Here is a 24,782-nt window from a genome sequence, read left to right as displayed (position 1 = left end):
AAGGCATTTATATAGTGTTATCAGTTTGAAACAAAATGAACCCATTTTTAATGATGGTCACAAAATGCTTTAATGTAAGGTATAAAATCAGACAATTAAATATCTTCTGCATTTCTCTAAAACTAGATATAGTGCTTAGAAAACCAAGTTAATGGCATATGATACCATTTAAGTAAACATGTAGAACATATCTCTGAAACCTATATTTATATATAGCAACTAGGTTTTCAATCTGGGATTTTATAATATCTTATTGACTGACTTTTCTTTGATAAGAATACATTATGTTCAAGAAATAGATGGATGTATAACTATGTAGACACACTTTATCAGAATTCTAAAATATAACTCTGAAAATATAAAATACAGAAATATTCACAGTGCCTAGTGAATCTTCAGAATCTATATTTTATAAAACATAAAATATAGTGTTCACCAAAAAAAGTGTTTGCCTTCATTAAAATAAAATATTTATCTCCATGAATTTAGTATATGTTCAACACTTACAAACACAAATATCTAAGACAAAGCATGTACGTTTTCTCAAAGAAGTAGTAATAAGACTTTGAAAGTTTATATATCCCAAACTCTATCACATTTTTCCTATTTACATATTTTGCTTCAGATTTTTTATATTTAATTTACAAGATTGTTTTTCTACATGATACACACAATTATTTACATGCTTTATATAAAACCAAAGAAAGTATTTAATTGTTATAAAATATTATTATCCTTACTGCTAAACTTGTAACACTATATACCAGAAAGTTTCTCTCTTTCTCCACCTCTGGGATCATGAAGAAAATATATATATAGGAAAGAAATGAAGAAGGAAAAAAGAGAAAAATACATGATATACGTCAAACTAATATTTTCCAGGGGAGTTTTATGGGTCATGAGGATCATTTTTTCCTGAAATACTGCATTTAAAAAAAATAACTTTGTTCTATTATAGGTTTTCAAATATCATTTTCTAGTGTAGAAATGTATACCTTTTAGATAAAGCCAATCACTGTACAGCGACCAGAGCCTCCCACATAGACATGTACGTGTGCACACCATGTTTTCATACTACATTCGTAGCTGTTACGGAGCATCAGTTCTATGGGTACAATCATTTTACCTAGTAACTGTCATATTTCAATGGAGATTGAGCACAGGAAAACTTTGAAGTAGTACAAAAGCTGAAGAAAATACTCAAAATAAACAAAATATGTGGCAACACTAAAACAAGCAGTAAAAACTTTATAGGTGGTAGTTTGGCAAAACTTATGTAACTTGTCTGCAAGCAACCCAAGTTGAAGGACTGTAAAGCTTGAAGCATTATAAACACCGGCAAACACAAACACACACACACACACACACACACACACACACACACACACACACACGCCCCTTCTATGTATTTAGGATCGCTGAGCTGTCTTCAATACATCACTCTCCTTTTCCTTCCGTTATAATAACCCGCCATGACCCCAACCGTCAAGTATGCTTGATCAAGACCTGGTCTGCTTTTTAATGTCAAATCCCTGATGTAGCATGGTTGTAGAGCAATTCAGTAAACTTTTCAGAAGCAAGGTCTTACTGAGCACTTTGCAAGCAGAACCTCCCCTCTTCCCTTCCAAACACACAAGTACAGTTTTTCAAGCCTGTCTCCAGAAAGCTCCTTCTGGAAATCTGCATTTTATAACATTTCCAATTAGATTGTGTGACTCTGTAACCTGAGCCACAGATTCCACGCAAGTTAGGCCATTGGCAGAAAAGTCATGAGTGGACTGTTGCATTATCAAAGGCTGGAAAGCATGGGATTAGAGTAGATGAAATGAAAGTGTAAAAAAATAAATGGGTTTGAGAGAAAGTGGGGTGGGGGTGCGAGGGGGGTTGAGGCAAGTAAAATGATTTTAGGGATCTGAACAGACTAGGGTTAAAAGAGGCTGAGCAAAGAACTTCAGAGTAAAGCTCTGTCCAGACTGGAGGTTCCACCCAACCAAAAAAAATGTGGCAAAGTCCTTTTGCAAGGCAATGTCCCAGTCTCACATTCTTAACTTAATTTATTATATTATTCCATATCATGTTAATTTTATATTATAATATGTATTTTTCTATAATATTCACTTATATTCATTATAAGTATAATTTTTAAATTACTTTTTCAGTTGGATGGCATATAGCTGCAAGTAGATTTTCAAGAAAGTTTTGTGGGTGACATTCTCTGAGCTCCTGCGTATATAAGTATGCCATTTCCGTTGCCTTCATTCATAAAAAATTCATAACCTGACCCTATATAATAAAGTGGGGTCACAGCCTTTTTCTCTCAAATATCAGTGGATGATATTCCACGGGCTTCCACAGAGAAGTGTAAGATTATCCTGATTTTAGAGTGTAAAAGGGAAAAAAAACAAAACTGCATAAATTTTCATTGTTTTGTTTTGTTTTTCAAGCTTTTGCACTAATTGTTCTTCCCAAAGAACACTTAAAATTATTTGGTAGTTTACTGCTTTGTGCCCTGAATATCTAACACCTTTCTCACCATGTAAACTTTTTTTTTTCACCTTTGTTTAGCATTTTAGAGGAGCTTATCATGTTTGTCTTCCACATTACTGAGATGATTTCTCAGTGTCAAATCTTCTCTGTGGGCTCTGTGGATTTAATTTGGCTGCTGCAATTTAAAATTTCATCATTCCCTACATTATCCTTTCCTTCTCAGCATGCTCCCTAAAGGATGATGGTTCTTTTCTTATGGCTTTCTCATCCTGTTTCGTAACAACCACACCTTCTCATACTCTACTGAGATGACTAGTCAATTTTCCCACATTTTTTTTGTATTTCCTTTTTGAGTGCAGCATGATTTTTTTCTCCTTTTCTTTATAAAAATCACAAGATTCATTATTAAAATTTTAAACACATTCTAATAATGGGAGATTTACACAGCAAAAAGGTTGGAGAAACCAAAATGTATATGGAATAGGCTGGTCTTCACAGTGCCTAGCGAATCTTCAGAATCTATCAAGTTTTTATAGTTTTAGTTTCATAGGATTGAGATGGAATTTTCTTTTCTGAGCAAACCCCAGTGTACACTGACAGTCCCTAATTCTGCCCCTTGAAAGGGAACTTTATAATTTGGAAGCATTGTTCCTTTGTCTCCACCAAAACTGCACATTATCCCCTTCTCTGTGTTTGCAATTTTTGTTTTTGCTACAAATGCATAGCAAGAAAGAGATACAGAGAAAGGCAAGAGAACAGAATGGGTAGACGACACTTTGGTATGCTAAAAAGTAATACTTATGCATACACAAATTCCATGACTTAGTGGCTGCTTTCTCCTTATTTTCTACTCCTCATCCACCCCCCTGGGATTTACTGTCAGTGACAGGACAGACAGAGAGGTATGAATGGGGGTGGGGTGCAGGGAGGAGTTAGAGAGAGCACTGGGGAGGCCTCAGAACTAGTAGAAGGTCCGCTGCTCAGCCTTTATGGGGTTTCCAAACTGATGACAAAAGACAGATTGGGGCAGCAGTAGGGGTCCAGCTCTTAGCTTTCTTTCTCACTAGCTTGCTGTATTTTTAGATGAAATGGTATTAGTAATCCATCAATTATGTTATATATAGTATTATGTTAATCATAGATTCCAGTGTTTTGTGAAAGCTCATCATTTTCCATTCTGTGTCTTTATAGATATCTTAGTGGGAATTTAGGACTGGCTAAGGTAGATGCAGTATTCATTCTGTGTCTTTATAGATATCTTAGTGGGAATTTAGATGCAGTTTCAAGTCCATTTTATAGGGTAAGGCTTGGCCCTGACTTCTTTAACTCTGCTTTACCTGAGAGTCTTATTATAGATGAGTAGTTCCTGTGTGGTTATCAGATGAAATAAAGTGCTGGGTTCTGCCTGACACCTCTAACTCAGCTTTTCTATGGTGAGTCCTTCCTCATTCTATAACCCCTGTGAGGAACAATTATTCTCTCCATCCCTTCTCTATCAAATGTGACCTTTACAAAACTCTGGTTGGAGTGGCTCTTAGTGTCTGATAGTCTGATTCTTTTATGACTTCAAAGATCCAAACTCATGCTTCTTTAACATGTAATCTTGATTATTCTTCCTGGGATTTGCATTGCCCACCAACTACTCTTAGTACTATCTCTAGGAGGGTAAGGATTGAATCATGTGGCTTATATTAATTCATTCTTGCAGCTGGCTCCTATAAGTAGTTTGCTTAACTTTCTGTATATCTTACAGATTCTCTTGGCCTCAGTCAATAGCTCTTGCCAGGTTTCTGTGGTTGATTATCTTCACTTGGCTACTCCCAAATATCACCTTCTTGTTTCTCTTTCTATCGTTATTTCCATAGAACCATGAAGTTTTCTTATAATCCAGGTTCCTGTCTGACTTTCCCTGAAATTCAGGTTCTGTTTTCTTTTTCTTTTCTACTCACTTGGATATATAGTATTTGTGCAGCCATTCCTACCTTCCCTAGTAAATACAATTACGTACCACTTAACAACAGGGATGCATTCTGAGAAATGTGTCAGTAGGTGATTTGGTCATTGTGTGAACATTATAGAGTGCACTTACACAAACATATATGGAATAGTTGCTACATACCTAAGTTATGTGGTCTAACCCATTGCTCCTAGGCTACAAACCTGTATAGCATGTTATTATTCAAAACAACACAAGGTTAAATCAAGCACAAGAGAATATGATGCAACCAAGAGACACAGTAAAGAAGAGATGTATGAGGTTGCTTTAGAGGTTGCTTTCAGCATAAAGTGGCATATTGTTTTACAGCATTTTTTAAAAATAAGTAGAAAGAGTAGACTCTAAAGCAACAATCTATATATATAAAAGCCCAATATGCAAAGTGTCCCCTCGGGAGTTCGACAGATTGGGAGTTTGATCACTTGCTATGACGTGCGCTGACCACGGAGGTCCTGGCTGGCAGCCAGCAGCCACTAGGGACCCTATCAGTGCACGAATTTCATGCACTGGGCCTCTACTAAAAAGTATAATATAGTAAATACATAAATCAGTAGCCTAATCATTTATTATATCATCAAGTCTTATGGACTGTAGTGCTGTACTTTCCTAGGACTGCCAACACAGTGTATTTGTTTACATCAGTGTCATCACAAACACATGAGTAATGCCTTGTGCTGGTACGATGTTCTGACTGCTGTGACATCATTAAGCGGGCAATAAGAATTTTTCATCTCCATTATAATCTTACTAGAGGCCTGATGCATGAAGATTCTTGCAAGAATGGGCCTTCCTACCCCTGGCTGCCGGCACCGCCTTCACTCTGGCCGGAGCTGCCTTTCTGCCTTCCCACGCTGCCCAGAGGCCCGGAGTGGCTGGGGCAGTGTGGAATGCCTGTATCATTGCCATGGCGACAACGCAAGCGTCCCACCTGGCCCCTGGCTGCTTGGCGCCTGCATATGCAAATTATTCAGCTCCATTATAATCTTACTAGAGGCCCGATGCATGACGATTCATGCAAGAATGGGCCTTCCCACCCCTGGCTGCCAACACCGCCTTCACTCCGGCTGGAGCAGCCTTCTTGCCTTCCCACACTGCCCAGAGGCCCAGAGCGGCTGGGGCAGTGCGGAATGCCTGTATTGTTGTCATGGCAACATCGCAAGTGTCCCGCCTGGCTCCCAGCTGCTTGGCACCTGCTCATACAAATTAACCCGCCATCTTTGTTGGGTTAATTTGCATACTCACTCCTGATTGGCTGGTGGGTGTCGGGAAGGTATGGTCGATTTGCATCTTTCTCTTTTATCAGTGTAGATGGGACCACAGTTGTATATGCAGTCCATCATTGACTGAAATGTTATGAGGCTCATGATGATACTGTCAATACTGCCAGGTTTAACCAGTCTTGTCCATGGTGTGCTCACTGGTTTATGTCAATATGCATCCCTAGAAACTGTAAAGTCTACCAATACTCTTAACTTGATGTACTAATGTGCACATAAGGCAGAAATGCAAATTTTGAACATTTCACACCCTGCTGTGTATTATAGCAATTTAAAAAAATGTTAACTATTAAAAATATTTGCTAATTTTCTGAGATTTGGGGCCTTAGCAGTGTTTAGTATAATATAGTATTCAGCATTTTAAAAGTCACTAGAGGCATATAAGGCAGGAAACAAATTGATTAGTCACGGCTCAGAGAAATTCTCATCAACTACCCACTCTCACATCCTTTTGTTTCATTATAGCAATGGATTTAATTTTGTTGTACAACAATACTGTCCATTCACATAGCATATTTTATCAATCATCTTGAGTTTTTAGACCAACAAATATCTGAGAGTCTTGTTACAGATGAGTAGTTCAAAGAAAATCAAGGAGGAATTTTTACCGAACTGTAACCAAAAACAGATGAGGTGAAGACACAGGGATTATTAGCAAGGTCAAAGCTCAGGTTATTGGCTGGACTTCAAGCTATTTAATAGAAATATAATGCACACCACAAAGGAGAGTCACATATGTTATTAAAAATTTTCTAGTAGTCATATTCAAAAAATAATTTACAGCAAGTAAAATTAATAATAATATTTTTATTTAATCCTCATTGTGAAATCAGTCTTTTGTTTGTGTACTAAAAACTCAAAATCTGCTGTGTATTTTACATTTATATAAGATCTCACTTGGACTAGTTACACTTTAAGGGATTAAGAGCCACACGGGGCCGCCACACTGAACAGGTCTAGAATTTCATGTTATCATCATACTTTGAGAAAAAATATTTTATAGAAAAAAAAGAATTATTAATGCAAAAGATAATCATAATTATTTTCTCTTACCTACACAAATCTTCTTTTATGTGAAGAGAGATCAATTCCTTAGGAACATGAAAAGAAAGTATGCTCTCTGACATCTGCTCCCGGATTCGCATCCACTTATTGTCAGATGTGGGAAATCTATATAATTTACACACCGGGTTCTTTAACACTGAGTAGAAGAAAGAAACAAAGCTTGAGGGTTAAATTATAAAGATATGCACACTAGATGAAGATGAATTAACAAAATCATTAATCAAAGTATTTTCTAATTATTTATTCAATCAAAATTTGTTTTTAAATAAATAATAATCCATTAGTGTTTTTGAATTTCTAAGAATTTTGTTCTTCCATCTTATTTTTTTCAGTAGCTTCTTGAACATATAGTCTTTTTATAAAAAAAAACATATTTTATTGATTTTTTTACAGAGAGGAAAGGAGAGGAATAGAGAGTTAGAAGCATCGATGAGAGAGAAACATATATCAGCTGTTTCCTGCACACCCGCTCCTGGGGATGTGCTCGCAACCAAGGTACATGCCCTTGACTGGAATTGAACCTGGGACCCTTCAGTCCTAGGGCCGACGCTCTAACCACTGAGCAAAACTGGTCAGGGCGAACATATAGTTTTTATCAAATTAAAAAAAATAACACATCAAATGCTAATTCATAAATATGACTACTGTGGTGCTCCAATTTATCACTTATTAATTTCTTTTTCTTCTAAAAATTTCCTTAACGCATATGTATTTATGGATATAGATGAAAATACATGTATTTATACATAATACACACTTTGCAAAAATATATTTCTGAATTTCTTCTGATCACTCTTAGTCAACTTTACCTATTTACATAGTAGATGACAACTGGTAAGTTTTTTTCCAGAGGTTTTAAATGACCCCACTCCTAAAATCTATTGATTTCTTAAATGTCAGAAAATTTATTCCATGGTTTATGATGTATTAAAATTCAAATATCATACACAGTTTAGTGCCAATGAGTTAATAACACACTTTCCTGGAACTACATTTTATCAGGAGCAAGACAGGGAGACTATGAACAAACTGTATATTCAGAGTAGTGGGCAGTGATTAGGGGAGAAGTGACAAGATCATGCCATCAAGGGCTTTAAAGATTTAAAGAAAATGTATAGGGCCAGATACGAAGATAATACTTGATTCTATTTGTGCGTGAGGCCAGCTCTCCTCCCATATTCCTGAACCATGTATTTCAGGGTAGAATTTTATTTCTCTCCCCTCTGGCAACCACCACAGTTATTTCTTGTCTTTTTTTTATAATAGTCATGCTAATAAGTGTGAGGTGATATCTTTTTTGATTTTGATTTACATTTACCTGATGTTTAGTGATATTTAGAATGTTTCTATGCACCTGTTGGCCATCTGCATGATTTATTTATAAAAATGTCTTCAGATCATCTACCCACTTTTTAATTGGAATGTTTGTTTCTTTTGCTATTGATTTGCATGAGTTCTTTATATATTTTGGATATTAGCCCTTACCAGATATATTTTCTTTTAACTGAAATATTAAAACTTACAGCACGTCACTGAAAAAAACTATGATATTTCATTAATTTTTAATGTGACAATGTTTCAAAGATATAAGAATTTTACTACAACATCTATTGTCATATCTCTAGAGTTGGAGAAGAAAAAAAATGTATTGAATTCAATATAGTGTCAGTCAGGTTAAACCACTCCCGGGATCTCATGAATTCTAATACAGTTAATATGATCAGGAATATAAATGTATACTTTTATAGTAAGACAAAAACTCAACCTCCAAATGTCCAATTTTTTCCTTACTAACCTAAGTAAATATTCAGCTATTTGGTTTATCTATACTCAGTATATATGCAGCTTTTTAACCTTTTTTGTTAAGAGTATACAGAATCACTGCAGCCTGCAAACCATAATTAAAATCCTTGCATTTTCTTGCCTTTTATAAAATACTAATTATATTTAGAAAATTTATATTTTATATTAATTCACAAATGAAACATTCTTCATTCCCTGTCATCACAAAGCTAGTCCTTCAACTTTTGATTTTATTGTTTTTGTTTTAATGCTCTTCATTGCATTCTAAATATAAACCTTTGTTGACATGACTTCAGCAGAAATCAAGGGCAGTTTGATTAAAGAACTCCAGTGCTGTCCTCTGACCATCTGGTGCATGACATGCAAGGATTCTATGGGAACCTGCTGTTTATAAGGGAAACACATGGGGCAAATAATTTAAAATATCAGACAACTTGGTCATCCAAAAAAAATCCTAATACTGTTCCCTGTCTAACTCTTATGGTATGATTCTGAACTTTTGAAACTCAGAGGTCTCCAAATACTAGTACTAAATTTTATATATTATCAGGATCTCAATGTAAACATAGTATGATATTTTTTAAAGCCAATTTCATCCATCAGGATTCCTTATCAAACATCTACTATGTATAAAGCAAGAACACACCTACTCTGTACCCTGAAATAGCATAAAATGGTCCATGACTTAAAAAAAAATAATAATAATTGCCTGACTTTTAACTTCCATGCAAATTTGTTTCACTGGTTACAAAAATGACCAGATAAGATGTTCTCAACTCAAATTTCTTATTGGGTGGATAGTGAGGAGATTTTGACATCCTTACATAAAAGAAAGGCATGGTATTCATGCATCAAATATTGAACAGTGGGCCATAAATGATGAATGTTTTTGTCATTTTTTTAAATGCTTCTCCCCTATCGCAGAGATAAAATTCCGACAGTTCTGCACATACACTCTGGCTGTGTAAATGAGTCTGTCATTTTCATCTCTGGCTTTCCACAGATGCCACGACTTATCTCCAGATCACCACCAAACGAGTATTACATGAAATGTTAAAAGGTCTTCTTAAAAAAGAAGAAAAAAAAGATAAAAATATGAATAATTAAATGGCAATAAAGTACATATTTATTGACAACTGAATCTAAAAAACAAAATAAACAAACAAGCAGGACAGAAATAGATTCATAGATACAGAGAACATTTTGACAGTTACCAGATGGGAGTGGACTTGGGGGAATGGATGAAAAAGATGAAGGGATTAAGAGGTGCAAATTGGTTGTTACAGAATAGTCTTGGGTATGTAGAGTACAGCATAGAGAATATAATCAATAATATTCCTATAATTATGTATGGTGTCAGATGGGTATGAGATTTATCTGGAAGATCACTTAGAAAGTTATAGAATGTCTAATCACTGGGGTGTACACCTGAAACTAATATGTCAACTGTAATTGAAAAATAAAAATAAAATGATTTTTAAACTAATATAATATGTCAACTGTAATTGAAAAATAAAAAAAAATTATTTTTAAAAAGATGCATTTCTGACCATACAATAAGCTCAACCCAGCAATAATATCTATCTAACATCTATTATAAGTTTTTTATAAAGGCAGCCCTGTGTGTATTCTCCTCAAGTTTTAAACTGATGCATTTCTGACCATACAATAAGCTCAACCCAGCAATATCTATCTAACATCTATTGTAAGTTTTTTTTAAAGGCATCCCTGTGTGTATTCTCCTCATGTTTTAAACTGCTTTTCCCAAAACAATTACTAAAAATGTCATGTGACATATTCTACCAAGAGAAGAGTGGTGGAGACATTCTGGACCATATCTTGGTCTTGTGATGACTTAATAAGGGTCAAGTTCTAAGCTGGTCCAGATAGTGATACATTCCCCTTCAGGCCTACCCTGTAAGGTGAACAAACATAGGGACAGAAAGTAAATGGCAGATTTTCCCCACAAATTGAAGCACAACTCAATTTCTGTATTGTCTCTTCCAGACACTATAACAGGGCCTATTTAACAAGATAATGTGCCACCTGTTTTTACATGGGATTCAGAAATTGTGAAAGCCCAGCTGCTCTAATTCTGAATTATCAAAGTAAAGATCTCAAGAAAATGGTCATGACAACATACACAAAAAATATGGCTGCTTAAGCAATCTGCTTTAGGGAAAAAAAGGTAATCCAGAGAGCTATCGAGGGTGTGATTTTCTCTTTTTTGTGTCTCTCTTGGAGCTGTCAGTGGATTGGACAAAAAAAATTTGGAAATCTGGATTCCGGGTCAAGGGGATCATCAAAAAGCCTCATTCCATCAGGTTGTCTTTAACATATTTCTCCAGAGGAAGCTCATCTGTGATTATCTTCACATAATTTTTTGCTTTTGGGAGGTGGTTGGAGTCACATATTTAAATGGAATCTGACTTTATTGGCTTTAAGCCTTACAAAATCATTATTTTAATGTACTACAGATTCTTGTAGAAAATCTATTCATTCTGTAGCTCTTAATTATGCAGTTGTTTAATAGTTCAATTATTCAGCTGAATGTAAATGCATTGCCTATTCTCCAAATGCTACATTATACTTACTACAGACAAGTCTGAATAATCCAATTTGACACTGACACTCCCCATTTGTACTTGAACATATCTTAGATTTATATACATCTTAAATGTCAGTTGTGTCTTTTTAAGAGTGGGTGAGAATTGAAAAACCTAACAGAAATCACTAAAACACTATCCTAAGCATGGCTAATAGAAAAGAAAAGGTAAAAAAAGAACTTGACAGGAGCTCTGAAAATACATCAAAGAAACATTTCTTTAAGAATACTAAAGATGAGGAAGGAGGCTTCGGGGGCTGGGTGAGATGGGTGAAGGGATTAAGCAAAAACAAACAATCTGGCTTCTTGACTCAGTGGTCCCAACCTATGAACCATTTCAATTCCAGGTCAGGGCACATGCCCAGGTTGTGGACTCAATGCCAAGTGTGGGGTGTGCAGGAGGCAGCCGATCAATGATTCTCTCTCATCATTGATGTTTCTCTCCCTTTCCCTTTCTCTATGAAATCAATAAAAATATATTTAAAAACAAACAAAAAATCTCATAGACACAGACAAGAGTATGGTGATTATCAGAGGAAAAGTGGGGAGTGTAAGGATGTTGAAGAAGGGGAAGGGGGCATAAAATGGTGATGGAAGGAGACTTGACTTTGGGTGGTGAACACACAATACAATACATAGATGAGGTATTATAGAATTGTATACCTGAATATAATTTTATTAAGCAGTGTTACTCCAATAAATTCAATAAATTAAAAAAATGAAGATGAAATTGTTAAAAAAAAAGGTACTCCAAAGAAAATTTTAGTTACTATTCTCTAGATTTGTCATAAAATCTAAACTGTTATTATAAGTTGTTGTGTTTAAAACACACACACACACACACACACACACACATACACACACACACACACACACACAGAGTAGAAATAGGATATAAATAAGCTGAGTTGGACAAAGTGCTAGTCTAGCGAAACCCATAAACTCTTGACACTCCATCTTCAATTCAAGGCCAAGAATAAGAAAAACTATAACAAATTTCAGAATAAAACATGAAAATAATAGTTGTGGAGCTTAGTCTCCAACTGGAGATCACAGGTGAGTTTAGTGTGCAGAATTTAGATGTTAGATTTTTGGTGGTCAAGAAAATAATTTGTCTCACTTCTTCTAGTTTGATTTGTTCTGTTTAATTCTAGTTCAGGCATGAAATCAGGGACAAAACTAGAGCAGGTAGAAGTTGGCTCATATTTTATGCTGGGCAACCTGGAACAACCTGTAGTATACCGAACTCACATTGGTTCTTGCCAATTTGCCTCTGTTTAAGGCATTCCCTGCAACTCAAAGAAGCATCCCTCTTTCATGGTCACCTTCCTATATACTCAGCTCAGCTAACATCTCCCCCAGGGAGCCTCCCTTGGCTTCTATCCCCTGCCTCCCACAGGTGACTCTCCTTTGTACTCGCCATCCCCATCTCTGTCATGTTTCTTACCAGTTGTGCTCCAATTATCTGTTTACATTTTTGTGTCCCCCATTAGAATGTGAACTTTGTAAAGGCCAGGCCTGTGCTATTTTTCTCATACAGTAAATGCAAACATTTCACAGAAATGAGCTTAAACCTTGCAACTCAGATGTTTCCCAGCATTGCTGTCCCCAAAGAGAACAGTGAGTACCAACTGTGCACTAAGAGGGGAAAATGCAAGAGGGAAGGACATAAGTAAAACCTCACTTCAAGGGAGAGCACAGGCATCACAATGAAGAAAGGAAAAACCTCCTGGCCGGCATGGCTCAGTGGTTGAGCATTGACCTATGAACCAGGAGGTCATGGTTTGATTTCCAGTCAGGGCACATGCCTGGGTTGCGGACTCGATCTTCAGTGTGGGGCCTGCAGGAGGCAACTGATCAGTTATTCGTTCTCATCATTGATGTTTCTATCTCTCTCTCCCTCTCCCTTCTCTGAAATGAATAGAGTATTTAAAAAAGGAAAAACCATAGTTAAAAGAAAGGCCTCCTCACATATTAGCCACAAAAACTTTTTTACTACATCATCTTCTTGCCTTTATTTTTCTTCTAGTTTATCTAAAGTGGGCAATGGATGAAATAATGTACTTAGAAACATAGTGGAAGCATTTAAAGGTGTCTAAGATATCACTCCATTGATTATTAATTAGATGGTGAAATTCACTCTTCCATTGAAGCTACTTAACATCCTAAATATATTAGCACATAGTAATGAATATATATGGGAATTCCAAAAGAGCAAAGTTAATGGACTCCATCGCATTTGTTAAAACAGCAAAGGGCAAAGAAATCTGTTGAGTAAGCATATAGGATCAAGGGCCAATGTTATATGCCAAAATGACTCCAAATTTTACATATTAGATAGTTATAAATACAAAGGCAAAATCTATTTAAACTAATATGGATGAAATACAAGAGATATTTTTGTTAATACAAAATGATATCATCTAAAATTTGACAAGGTAGTAAATTTAGTGCCCAACGAATGAAAAGAAAAAAAGAAGAAAACTGGGAATATGTTTTTGCCTGGAATTCATCAGGGTGCAAATAAGTATAGAAGGAAATTTCTAACAGTCTCTTAAAATATTCTGAGTCATGCATTGCTTTTGATGGGGGTATAGTGAGGAGAATGTGACCCCAGTATTTAGCTCAGTTGTGTGATATTGTGAAAGGCAATTAAAATCTGTGCTGTGATATGAGGCAGAAAACATTTCATAAATGAGACTTTGGTAGTGATCTGTAAGAAAAGCAATAAACTATTTTATTTGAAACCTAAATAATTACATTTGAACATGTTTCTCATGGAGGGAATAACAGTGCAGCTTTTTATTACCTGAAGAAAATATTCAGAGATATGCTTGTTATCAGCCATTCGACAAGCATTTATTGAGTTCCTATTGTATTCTGGCCCTCGAGATACAGAAATAAGTGATGTTCCTTCTTTTTAATAGTTAATAATCTAGCATCTGCTGCAAAGCAGCAGCAGTGGATGGCTTAACATTATTTTGGGGGAAAAGATTATCAAAGATATGGTGGCCTATTTTGAGAAAAAGGTGTGATTCATCTGTGAAGCAAGAAGTAAAAATACAACAAAATTCTCCAAATCGGGAACATGGCATGGATTTAGGACTGAGGGCGGGGCAGTCCCCTCACCTTTGCTCAGATCACAGCTTACATAGTCTTGAAAATCATCCCTGTCAGACATGCCCTTTGAGAATGTGAAGGACAGTATCCACATTGATACTCAGCATCAAAGTGGTCTTTAGAGAATAGAAACGATAATTTCATGATTCAAGAAGTAGAGAATTCAACCGAGGAAGATGCTGTATCAGATATAATGCTTGCTGACAGGGGGAAACGCACTCAAAATGTGAAGGTATCAGGAAACTTTGGGATGGGGGCCATTAGCTCCCCAGATCTGACATAGTAACATAAGGGTCCACGGAAATACTTTTACAGGGAAAATTGAATACAGAGAGAATTGTCATCCCGACAACAATGTAAAAAGATATAGCTGTCTGTGGTAAGGCTTATTAACTATAAATAACTCCTGAGAAAGACAACTGTCAATGACAAAGAAGTGATATATGCCTCCATGTGCGACTGATTACAATGAATACCTGTATGAGATATTTATCAAAAGAAGAAAGTCATAGCAAAAATGAAACTAAGCCGTATCTGTTCCAAACATTTGTGAGCCAAAAAGGAAGTCACAGCCTATCCAAGTTGATCTGGTCGTTTTTTAAAAAACGGATGTGCAGAGAGGCTGACCTTCCTGCCGGGGTCACACTGATGGTTGGCCAATCCAGGCTTTGTCACCAACTCTCACAGCTGGTCCACGGCTCTCACACTGTAACCACCGGAGCCCGCTGGTTCCTGTTTTTGCTGGAGACAAGGTGTCTCCGTGGATGTGATTTAACGGGACAGATGAGAGACCTAACTGTTTTGTGCTTCTCTATGTTCAAAATTAACTCCCCCTATGTCCCCACCCCAGCAACAAATAGATTTAAGTGTTCTTACTACCACTTTGCTTAAGGGAATGAGCCAATCATTAAAGAGGTAACACTAGTGTTTTAACAACTTTATGAGTTCTATAATTAGAAAGTCAAACTAAATAAGAGCTTTACATTTCTAATACTTATTGTCTTGCAGTGTGTCTTGTTTCAGAGAATATAAAACCCAGCAACTAAAAGGAATTTGGTTTCCCAGGTAGTTAAGGTACAGCTATATCTATCTTACGGAATTGTCGATTCCACCCACTCCTCCTCCTCATCTTTTCTCTCCTTCTGCCCTCAATTCCCCAGACTCCCAACGTACACATTCAACTTGCAAGACAAAACAGGGCACGAAAGAAGTGAGACCTCAGGGGGAAGAGTTTTTTCTTTTTAGTCTTACAATAGATAAGTGAATTTCCTGAATTATAAATGAAGCCTCTGGAGATATAAATAGAATAGGGAAGAGCTGCTGAGAGATATGACATTCTCTTCTTCTCACTCAATAAGTGCTTCGTAACTCACTGGAGGCTGGCAAGTTCCACACAATACATGAAGGCACAGGCTGAGAAGGATGTCAATAGCTCCCTTTGCCTACAGATTTTTAAAAATGCCAGATGGGAATATAATGGATTCATTCCAAAGTTGCCGAGTATAGATAGATAAATAAATAGAACAAAAGACAAAGGTACACACAGGCCAAATTCATACATATTCTATACCTGCACAATGCATTTTTATATTCTGAACAGAAACATTTTATGGTTGTATTTAGTTGTTTTTTTATACTTTTAAAAATCTAGTACACAGTGAATTCAATGGTTGATGTATCGTAAAATTGTACACTTGCAGCCTATATAACTTTATTAACTGATCTATCCTAATAAATTTAATTTTAAAAATAAGTGAGATCATGTGATATTTGTCTTTCTCTGATTGTTTTATTTCACTTAGCATAACAGTCTCCAGGCCTATCCATGCCATCTCAAAGGGTAAAAAATAAGTGAGATCATGTGATATTTGTCTTTCCCTGATTGTTTTATTTCACTTAGCATAATAGTCTCCAGGCCTATCCATGCTGTCTCAAAGGGTAAAAGATGCTTATTTTTTACAACTGCATAGTATTCCATTGTGCAAATGTACCAGATTTTTAACCCGTTCATCTACTGATGGGCACTTAGGCTATTTCCAAATCTTAGCTATTATAAATAACTAGAGGCCTGATGCACGAAATTTGTGCAAGAGTAGGCCTTCCTTCCCCTGGCTGCCAGCATTGGCTTCCCTCTGGCACCTGGACCCGGGCTTCCCTCAGGAACCCGGGACCCGGGCTTCCCTCTGGCCGCCAGCAGGCACCCGGGACTCAGGCTTCCCTCACAGTCCCTACTCCATCCAGAAGGTCGTCCAGAAGGACGTCGGGAAGGACACCTGGTCTAATTAGCATATTATGCTTTTATTATTATAGTTCCTGCTACTAGCATAGGGGTGCATATATTCTTTCTGACTGGTGTTTTTGGGTTTTTAGGATCTATTCCCAGAAGTGGGATTGCTGGGTCAAATGGCAGTTCCATTTTTAATTTTTTGAGGAAATTCCATACTGCATTCCCACCAGCAATAAACTAGTGTTCCCTTTTCTCCATATACTAGCCAGCACTTGTTGTTTGTTGGTGTGTGTGGGTGGGGGGATGAGAAGAGATAAACCAAAGAACTTATATACTTATTAGAGGCCCAGTGCATGGATTCATGCACTGGTGGGGTCCCTCAGCCTGACCTGTGCCCTCTCGCAATCCAGGACCCCTTGGGGGATGTAGTAGTGCTCGAAGTGGCAGGCGGCTGGGGAGGAGCCTGAGCCAGGGCCTGGCACCATACCACTCCTGCTCATCCTGACCCCACAGCACCTGCTGCGGGCTCACGCCCAGTCAGTCCAGATAGGGAGAGGCTCGTGCCACCATAGCGGCACTCACCAGCCACGAGCCTGGCGTATGGCACCCGTCAGTTAGCTGAGCAATGCTCCTGCTGTGGAAGCACACTGACCACCAAGGGGCAGCTCCTGCGTTGAGTGTCTGCCCTGGTGGCCAGTGCACATCATAGCAACCAGTCGACCAGTCGGTTAGGCTTTTATATATATAGATATGCATAGCCCATTGACAGAGACAATAGAGTGGTGAAGGCCTGGAGGGGGGAGGGGCTGATTGGAAAGTGATGGGGGCAGGGGAGACATCTGTAATACTGTTATCAATAAAAAAATATATTTTTTTTAAAAACACAAAAAAATCTATCTTTTATAACATTTGACTGTCATCTAGTCTTATCTCTGCCTAATAAAAGAAGGCTAAGAGAAAATGTGTGTGGCAAATATCCTAGGTTCTGAGTGCTCCTCTTGTTGACTAGACTAAGGAGGTTGAAAAGTGTCATTGGAACTAAGTGGAGTATCACCACCAAAACTGTCACTGCCATGAAAAGAGAAAAGCAGTAATCAATCATCTCTCACCCCACTAAGTTGAATTGCAGAATGCAGCTGCTCCCATCAATTCCATGGCAGCTGTCTTTGTCATATTGCAATTTACACATTAGGAATAGTACCCTCATAATTTGGAAGAGTTACTGCAATTCCAAGACTCATGACTTACAGATTTTACCGCCCAAGTGATAGGAGGTGCTGATTTATTTTTTACTACGTTCCCTCTGCCTCTGCTTCCCCAGATAATATATTCCCTTACTTAAGACATTTTTCTCTTTCTCTTTGAAATTTATATTAAATCAATCAGTATTTCAAAATGGCATTTCTTTTTGTGTGCATAAAAAATTACAAGGTTTGCAAGAGTAAGTCATTTAAAAATTATCGTATAGTGTACACGATTTGGGTGATAACTTGATTCATTCAAATTGTATTGAAAATGAACTTAACATCTCCCACACTCAGTTTTGTTTCTCAAAACTGACATTTAGTAAATAAAATAGATTATCTGGATATCCTATATAATAAAAGAGAAACATGCAAATTAGCCATCCCTCTCCTATGCTCAAGCCATGCCCAAGCCACGTCCACCAGCCAATGAGGAGTGTGTATGAAAATTAACCCGACAAAGATGGCAGGTAATGTGCATACACAGAGCAGTGTGGGAGAGCAGGCAGCTTGTGGGGATGTGGCTCCCTCGGTCACCGGACCGAGAACAGAGCAGGAGAGCCGGAGTCTTCGGGGGACATGGCTCCCTTAGTCGGGGAAAACCCGGCTCCCTCAGTCGCTCCCTTGGGGGGACGTGGCTCCCTTGGTCACTCCCTTGGGGAGACGTGGGTCCCTCGGTCACCGGACGGAGAACAGAGCAGGAGAGCCGAAGGCTTCGGGGGACATGGCTCCCTAGGTCAGGGAAAACCCAGAGCGTGGGGAGCACCAGGAATTCTGGGAATAGTAGTTTTGGTAGCAGCCCCAGGGCCGGAAGCAGAAGCCCAGAGAGCAGGGAGTACCAGGAATGCTGGGATTCATAGTTCTTCTAGACACTAGCAAAGTGAGCCTGGAGCAAGTTACTGTTGCAGTGGGGGATGGAGGGTAAGCAAAGATGAGAGACATAAGTAAAATCAGAGTGTCTAGGAAAAATTAAAGGGAAGATATCCTAAAACTTCCAGGAAATCTCCACCAATGAAGCAAAGAAAAAAAAAATGCCTCTATTATTCTGTGAACAGCAAACCAGACTGAGTTGGGGTCTCAGACAATTTGCTCATATGATTGCAAAGACAGACAGAAACTCCCAGATTGGAGAGGGCTCCCCTGAGGGCTCCCATATTGGAGAGGGTGCAGGTCAGGCTGAGGGATCGCCCCCTCCACTCCCCCACCCCCACCCAGTGCACGAATCTTCATGCACTGGGCCCCTAGTATTACAATAAAGGACTAAAGGTTTATTTAACCTTCAGGTAGAGAAATAAATGTGAGGAGGACCCTTTGAGGATACATTAGATATTTTAACCACACGAATAATGTATCAAGTACTTTTATGGTCCAGGGCTGATCTAACTGTTGGGTAGACCCTTCACTTTTTAATGAATATCCCTCTAATATTACATCCTAAGTAAAATAAAAAAATTTTTAAAGAATGTCATTTGGTCATAAGTTGAGGAGGAGCTGCTCTTCTTTGGTATAATACCTCATTCCACATAAGTGTAGTTAATGTTTTGTTGTTATTGTTAAATTTTATTTTGAGTTCTCTGTACATATAAACACAGTCAAATGGTCGCCTTCCCTTTTTCCATTTCCATTCTCTATTATTAGTGTCTTCCTTCAGGGAACAACTGTGGATAGTTTGGGGTTATGTACTAGTAAGCCTTTGAAGTACGGTATCATTCATTCAGCTGATTATAATGCTATGTATGTCTTTGTTTAAATGTACATCAAGACAGGGCTAGAAAAACATTAAAGCTTCTTCTGTTGTTATACCAACATATTAATTAGTGTTTTTTTAGTAATAGCACAGCCTAGTAATTACGAGCAAAGGCCTTGGGATTGAAACTGTATTTAAATTCTGAACCTGCTATTTGCTAAGTAGGTGAACTTGACCAATTGCCTCAGCTGTCACATGGGGTAATGATAGTACCTACTTCATAGCACACGTCAGATGTCAGAAATCAAGGTAAGACAGGCATACAAGGCATTGAGCACAGTGCCTGTCATTGTAATAGTCATTATTTACTATTATTAGTGGTATAATAATTGATATTATTATTAAATATTAGTTTCATAATTTACATATACATTTTATGACACATTTTTAACTGTACCATATATCAGTTTTATTCATAAGCTCATAATTTAAAACATTGTTTAGTACCTTGTTGAAATTAAAATATATTACTACTAGATGCCTGGTGCACGAAATTCTTGAACAGGTACAGTCCCTAGGCCTGGCCTGCGATCAGGGCCATCTTCCCTGGCTGCAGGCAGCCAGCCCCGCCCCTTCTCACCACCCACCCCCGGTTCCTGGTTCCCCATTTGCCATCAGGTGATCAGAGACTTCCTGCTGGGGGAAGGGACCGAGAGGTTGGCCAGCAGGCCCTGATTGGGAGATCAGGGCCTGTGGGCTGGGGCAGCTCCTACGTTGAGCGTCTGCCCCCTGGTGGTCAGTGTGCATTATAGCGACCAGTCGTTTCACCATTTGTTTGACTTGCATATTACCCTTTTATTATATAGGATAAGTAAAACAGTACATACATACACACCCAAGAATGTGCAGATATGTGTATGAATTTTTCCTACTGAATCCATATATCTGTTTTAGCAACTTCATTTTGAGTTCTATAATTAGAAAGTCAAAATAATTAAGAACTTCACATTTCTAATATTTACTCTGTTTTCCAGTGTGTCTTGTTTCAGAGAACATAAAATCAAGCAGCTAACAGGAATTTGTCATTTAGCCAAGGTATTTATGCATCATTCTTGTGGAATTGTCAAGTCTCCCCCCACTCTCCTGGCTGATCACAATTACTGATTCAATGACTAAGTGTTCACAAACGATTCTATGAGAATGCTGCCCAGGCTCAGTGTTGACTCCACAGGAAATTAAAATGTATGCTCATATGAAATTAATGCAAGTTTCCAGAACGGAGGTACATACCTGCATTCAGAAAAGGTAAGTTGTCTTTTCCGCTCACATTCTCTGGTGCTGAACATTCACATACAAGTGCACACTAGGGAAGAACACAAGAAAAAGGAAAAGAAAACAGTTGAAAGTAATGAAAATAAGAAAATTATTTTGTTTGCAGAACAAGAGGCTGTTCACATAGTATCAAAAAATTCTGAACAAGACATTTTGTAACACAATTTTCAGCGTTTTCTCTATCATGAAGCTTGCTTAACTTGTGATTATTTATTTATAATATGATTGTATTATATGGTCATAGAGTACATTTTGGTTTTAGTTAATGGCCACTTAGGAACGAAAGTAAAATCTGGGAAAGGACTGTCCACGAATGTTCCTAATACAGCAAATTAGATTTGACAAGCTGAAGGATTTTGTTTTTCTGACAGCTGGAATGATTTTGAATCAATAAAAAGCAAATTATTTTCTAGATTTTAAGCAAAGGCAACTTTTTTAGTATATTTAGTAGTATTTAATTACATAAAAGAAAAGGAGAGTTTTGTCTCCAGCAAAACAGTGCAAACACCTGCTCATACAGTATGAGGACAATTTACAAATAAGCTGATCCAGAGATGGGCAAGGCCATGAGCCCTTACAAAGCCCACACTTGTCTCCACAGAAGAGAAGAGGCCTAGAGGAGCACAATGCCATGTTCCTGGTGAGCAAACCTCGAGTGGGAGACAGTATCCCAGGGACTGTCCTTTAGCTTCCCATGAAGCTGTAACTAACAGAGGAAGCAAAACTCTTCTGACCCCAGGAGGTTGACAAGAGACCTATTTTCATACAAACACCAGGATTTGTTTCTTCACATGAGTTTCCTTCTATCTCTAGCCAAAAAAAAAAAAAAAAAAGCCGGGGGAAGGAAAACAATAAATTTTCAGAGCAAATATTTCAAACTGAACAAATAAATGCTGATAAAAAGAAAACAAACAAAAAACCAGCAATTTCTTCTGGTGATGAGTTCTGTGGGAAACAGCCACCCTTCTGGAGCGCTCGGCCTTCCTCAGAAGGTTCCTCTGACTCAGACCGCTCTCCCCAAAATGGGGTATCAGAATTGCTTGGGCTATTTCTTAACTGTCCAGTCTGTCTCCCTTCACCCTTCCTTCCCCAGGCACTGCCCCCTTTGAGAATCACAACCACTGAAGTCACCGGTAATGATGGATTATACATATATATAGATAGATATAGAGATAGAAATAGATGATATAGATATAGATGACATATAGATATAGATATAGTTATAGATATAGATATAGACTTAGATATAGATGATATAGCTATATAGATATAGATCTATCTGTATATACATAGGCACTGCCCCCTTTGAGAATCACAACCACTGAAGTCACCGGTAATGATGGATTATACATATATATAGATAGATATAGAGATAGAAATAGATGATATAGATATAGATGACATATAGATATAGATATAGTTATAGATATAGATATAGACTTAGATATAGATGATATAGCTATATAGATATAGATCTATCTGTATATACATATAGATATAGATATAGAAGAAATATAGCATATTAAATGTAACAATGTCTATAGTAATTATAAAATAACTAGAGGCCCAATGTACGAAGATTCGTGCAATAGGCCTTCCTTCCCCTGGCTGCTGGCACCAGTTTTCCTCTAGCATCCGGTATCCATGCCTTTGGTCTGGCCACAATGGAGAAGCCAAGCCTCTTTAGTCTTCAGTCTTCAGTCATCTTCAGTCTTCACTCCGCGCCTGTGTATGCAAATTAACTGCCATCTTTGTTGGGTTAATTTGCATACTCAACCTGATTAGCTGGTGTGCGTAGCGGAGTGATGACCAATTTACATATTTCTCTTTTATTAGTGTGTGTGTGTGTGTGTGTGTGTGTGTGTATATATATATATACACACGACACTCATGAATTTTGAGATATAGGACTTTAAGTCAGGTCACTGGAAGGCTTTGGATTCATACTTTCAGGGAGTTAAGGATCCAGGAGGAATGGCACATTCTGTGTTACATTTTAGTAAGTGCTCTGCTGAAAACAGACTATGGTGGGGGGCAGTGCCGGGAGGAGGAAGGAGGGAATCAGGGAAACATTTAAGAGCCTACTGAAAATGTAGGTGACAGTCAATGTTGCTAACAGGGAAAGGGTCCTGAGTCCTCTATTCTGGATTCATTTAGAAGTCACAATCAACAGGATTTACTGACATATTGACTGTGAATATGAGACCAAGAAATGAGTAAACAATGACTTCAAATTTTTTTTAAAGTTTGGATACCTAATGCAACATTTCACCTAATATATTGGCTTTGTAAAAGGACAGTGTTCATATTTCTTTTGTGAATTTTCTTTCTACTGCTATGTGATAGTAACACATTGTCTTCTAGTTCTATGTATACATATATCAACTAAAAGTTTGAACCAGGGTAATATGGTGAATGACCCTCTGCTCTATCTTCCCTGGATGTGAAACATAAATATAATAATAAAAATATGATCTGAGGAAACAAGTAAGTAAATGTATGTGAGAGGAGAGAGTTTGGATTTTTTTTAAATATATTTTACTTCATGCTCTGAAGGCTATGTAAAATTCAAAATTAAAATGCAGTATTTTATACCAGAGGTATTATTATGAACTGAACTGTGTTCCTTAAAATTAATATGTTGAAGCCCAAACACCCAATGTGACTGTATTTGGAGATAGGACCTTTGTGGAGGTACTTAAGGTTAGAAGAGGTCATAGGGATGGGGTCCTAATCTGATAGGGCTGTGTCCTGCAAGAGGAAGACACCAGAGCTCACCCTCTCTGTCTGTGCACCTGCACCGAGGAAAGACCATGTGAGGAGACAGCAAGAAGCCTGCAAGACACAAGAGAGCTATCGCTAAGAACTGAATCATCTGGCATTTTAATCTGGAACTTTAATCTGAGAACTGTGAGATAACCAATTTCTGTTTAAGCTACCCAGTCTATGATATTTTATTATGGCAGCTGAGCTGATTAATATGGGTATTAATAGTTTATCTGCTTCAATATACATGAGAGATGATGTGTCATGTACTCACATGACTATGGGTCTAAGTGTAGTTTCTTGTCTTTCTCTGCCATAAATGCAAACCAGTGAAAGGGATGCTATTTTCAGGATATCCTTTCTTTCAGTGACTTTGTCCTTTCATATGTTTCAGTCATTCACTAACTTTGGGACTTAAATCTCCATCAGTAACAAACTGTGTTAATACACCTCACTGATTTGATTTCGTGCATTTGCAAAAGGGTGTTTGCGTTTGCATTTCTAACAAACAAACACCCCAAGATGATCCTGACCACGTTTTGAAAGCACTGAGATAAAGTTATTTCCACACGACTCTCCTTAATGTCATGCAGAGTGGACTTACTCCATGTTCTCTGTTCAATCACCAATATTCCCCGGGACTGCCAACAGAGTCTATAGCAAATTTTATAAAAGAAATTTGCAAAAGGTCAAGGTTTACTAAGAATCGTTTAGGACGAAGGTACTGCCGACAAAGCTCGCTGTGTTTACCATTTCTGTCACCTGTGACTTATACAGGGTTTGTGCTGACACCGCCACCTCCTATTTCTAGAAGAGCTCGGTTAAGTCTCTTTTAAGTTCACATGACTAAGTCAGAAACATAAAGTAGGACTTGGGTGGGGCATATCCCTGCGTATCAAGTTCTCTGTTTATGAAAAGATCAGGATTCAGTTTGTGCTACCCCAGAATAGAAACGCAATAAAGAAATGAAGGGGTAGATGAACTTTGAGAACAGAGAGGCAGCTAGTAATAGAGTCAGAGGCAGGGAAAGTTGCCTAACTTAGAAATGGGACATGTGTCTGCTCCTGGCCTGGCTCATGCCCACAGGTCCAGGCACCATCATCTGCCTATTTCTGATCTCAGACCCTGCTTACCCTCAAAATCCTCCCTCCTTAATTTTGATACAAGCATCCA

General features: G+C 37.7%; 1 protein-coding gene across 7 annotated transcripts in view; it reads right to left on the bottom strand.

Annotated features, from left to right (window-relative positions):
* Positions 1 to 24,782, bottom strand: part of INPP4B (inositol polyphosphate-4-phosphatase type II B) — a 484,095-nt gene that overhangs the window by 141,710 nt on the left and 317,603 nt on the right. For all 7 annotated transcript variants that reach the window (XM_014531700.1, XM_005884189.2, XM_014531699.1 and 4 more), the window contains 2 exons: positions 20,802 to 20,874; positions 6,814 to 6,961 (listed from right to left, as the gene is read on the bottom strand). In XM_014531700.1, the coding sequence (XP_014387186.1) occupies positions 6,814 to 6,961; positions 20,802 to 20,874 (221 nt within the window). The remainder of the gene's footprint in view (positions 1 to 6,813; positions 6,962 to 20,801; positions 20,875 to 24,782) is intronic.

Source organism: Myotis brandtii, unplaced genomic scaffold (assembly GCF_000412655.1).
Source record: "Myotis brandtii unplaced genomic scaffold, ASM41265v1 scaffold822, whole genome shotgun sequence".
Classification (NCBI taxonomy): domain Eukaryota; kingdom Metazoa; phylum Chordata; class Mammalia; order Chiroptera; family Vespertilionidae; genus Myotis; species Myotis brandtii.
This window is presented reverse-complemented; position numbering and strand designations above follow the sequence as displayed.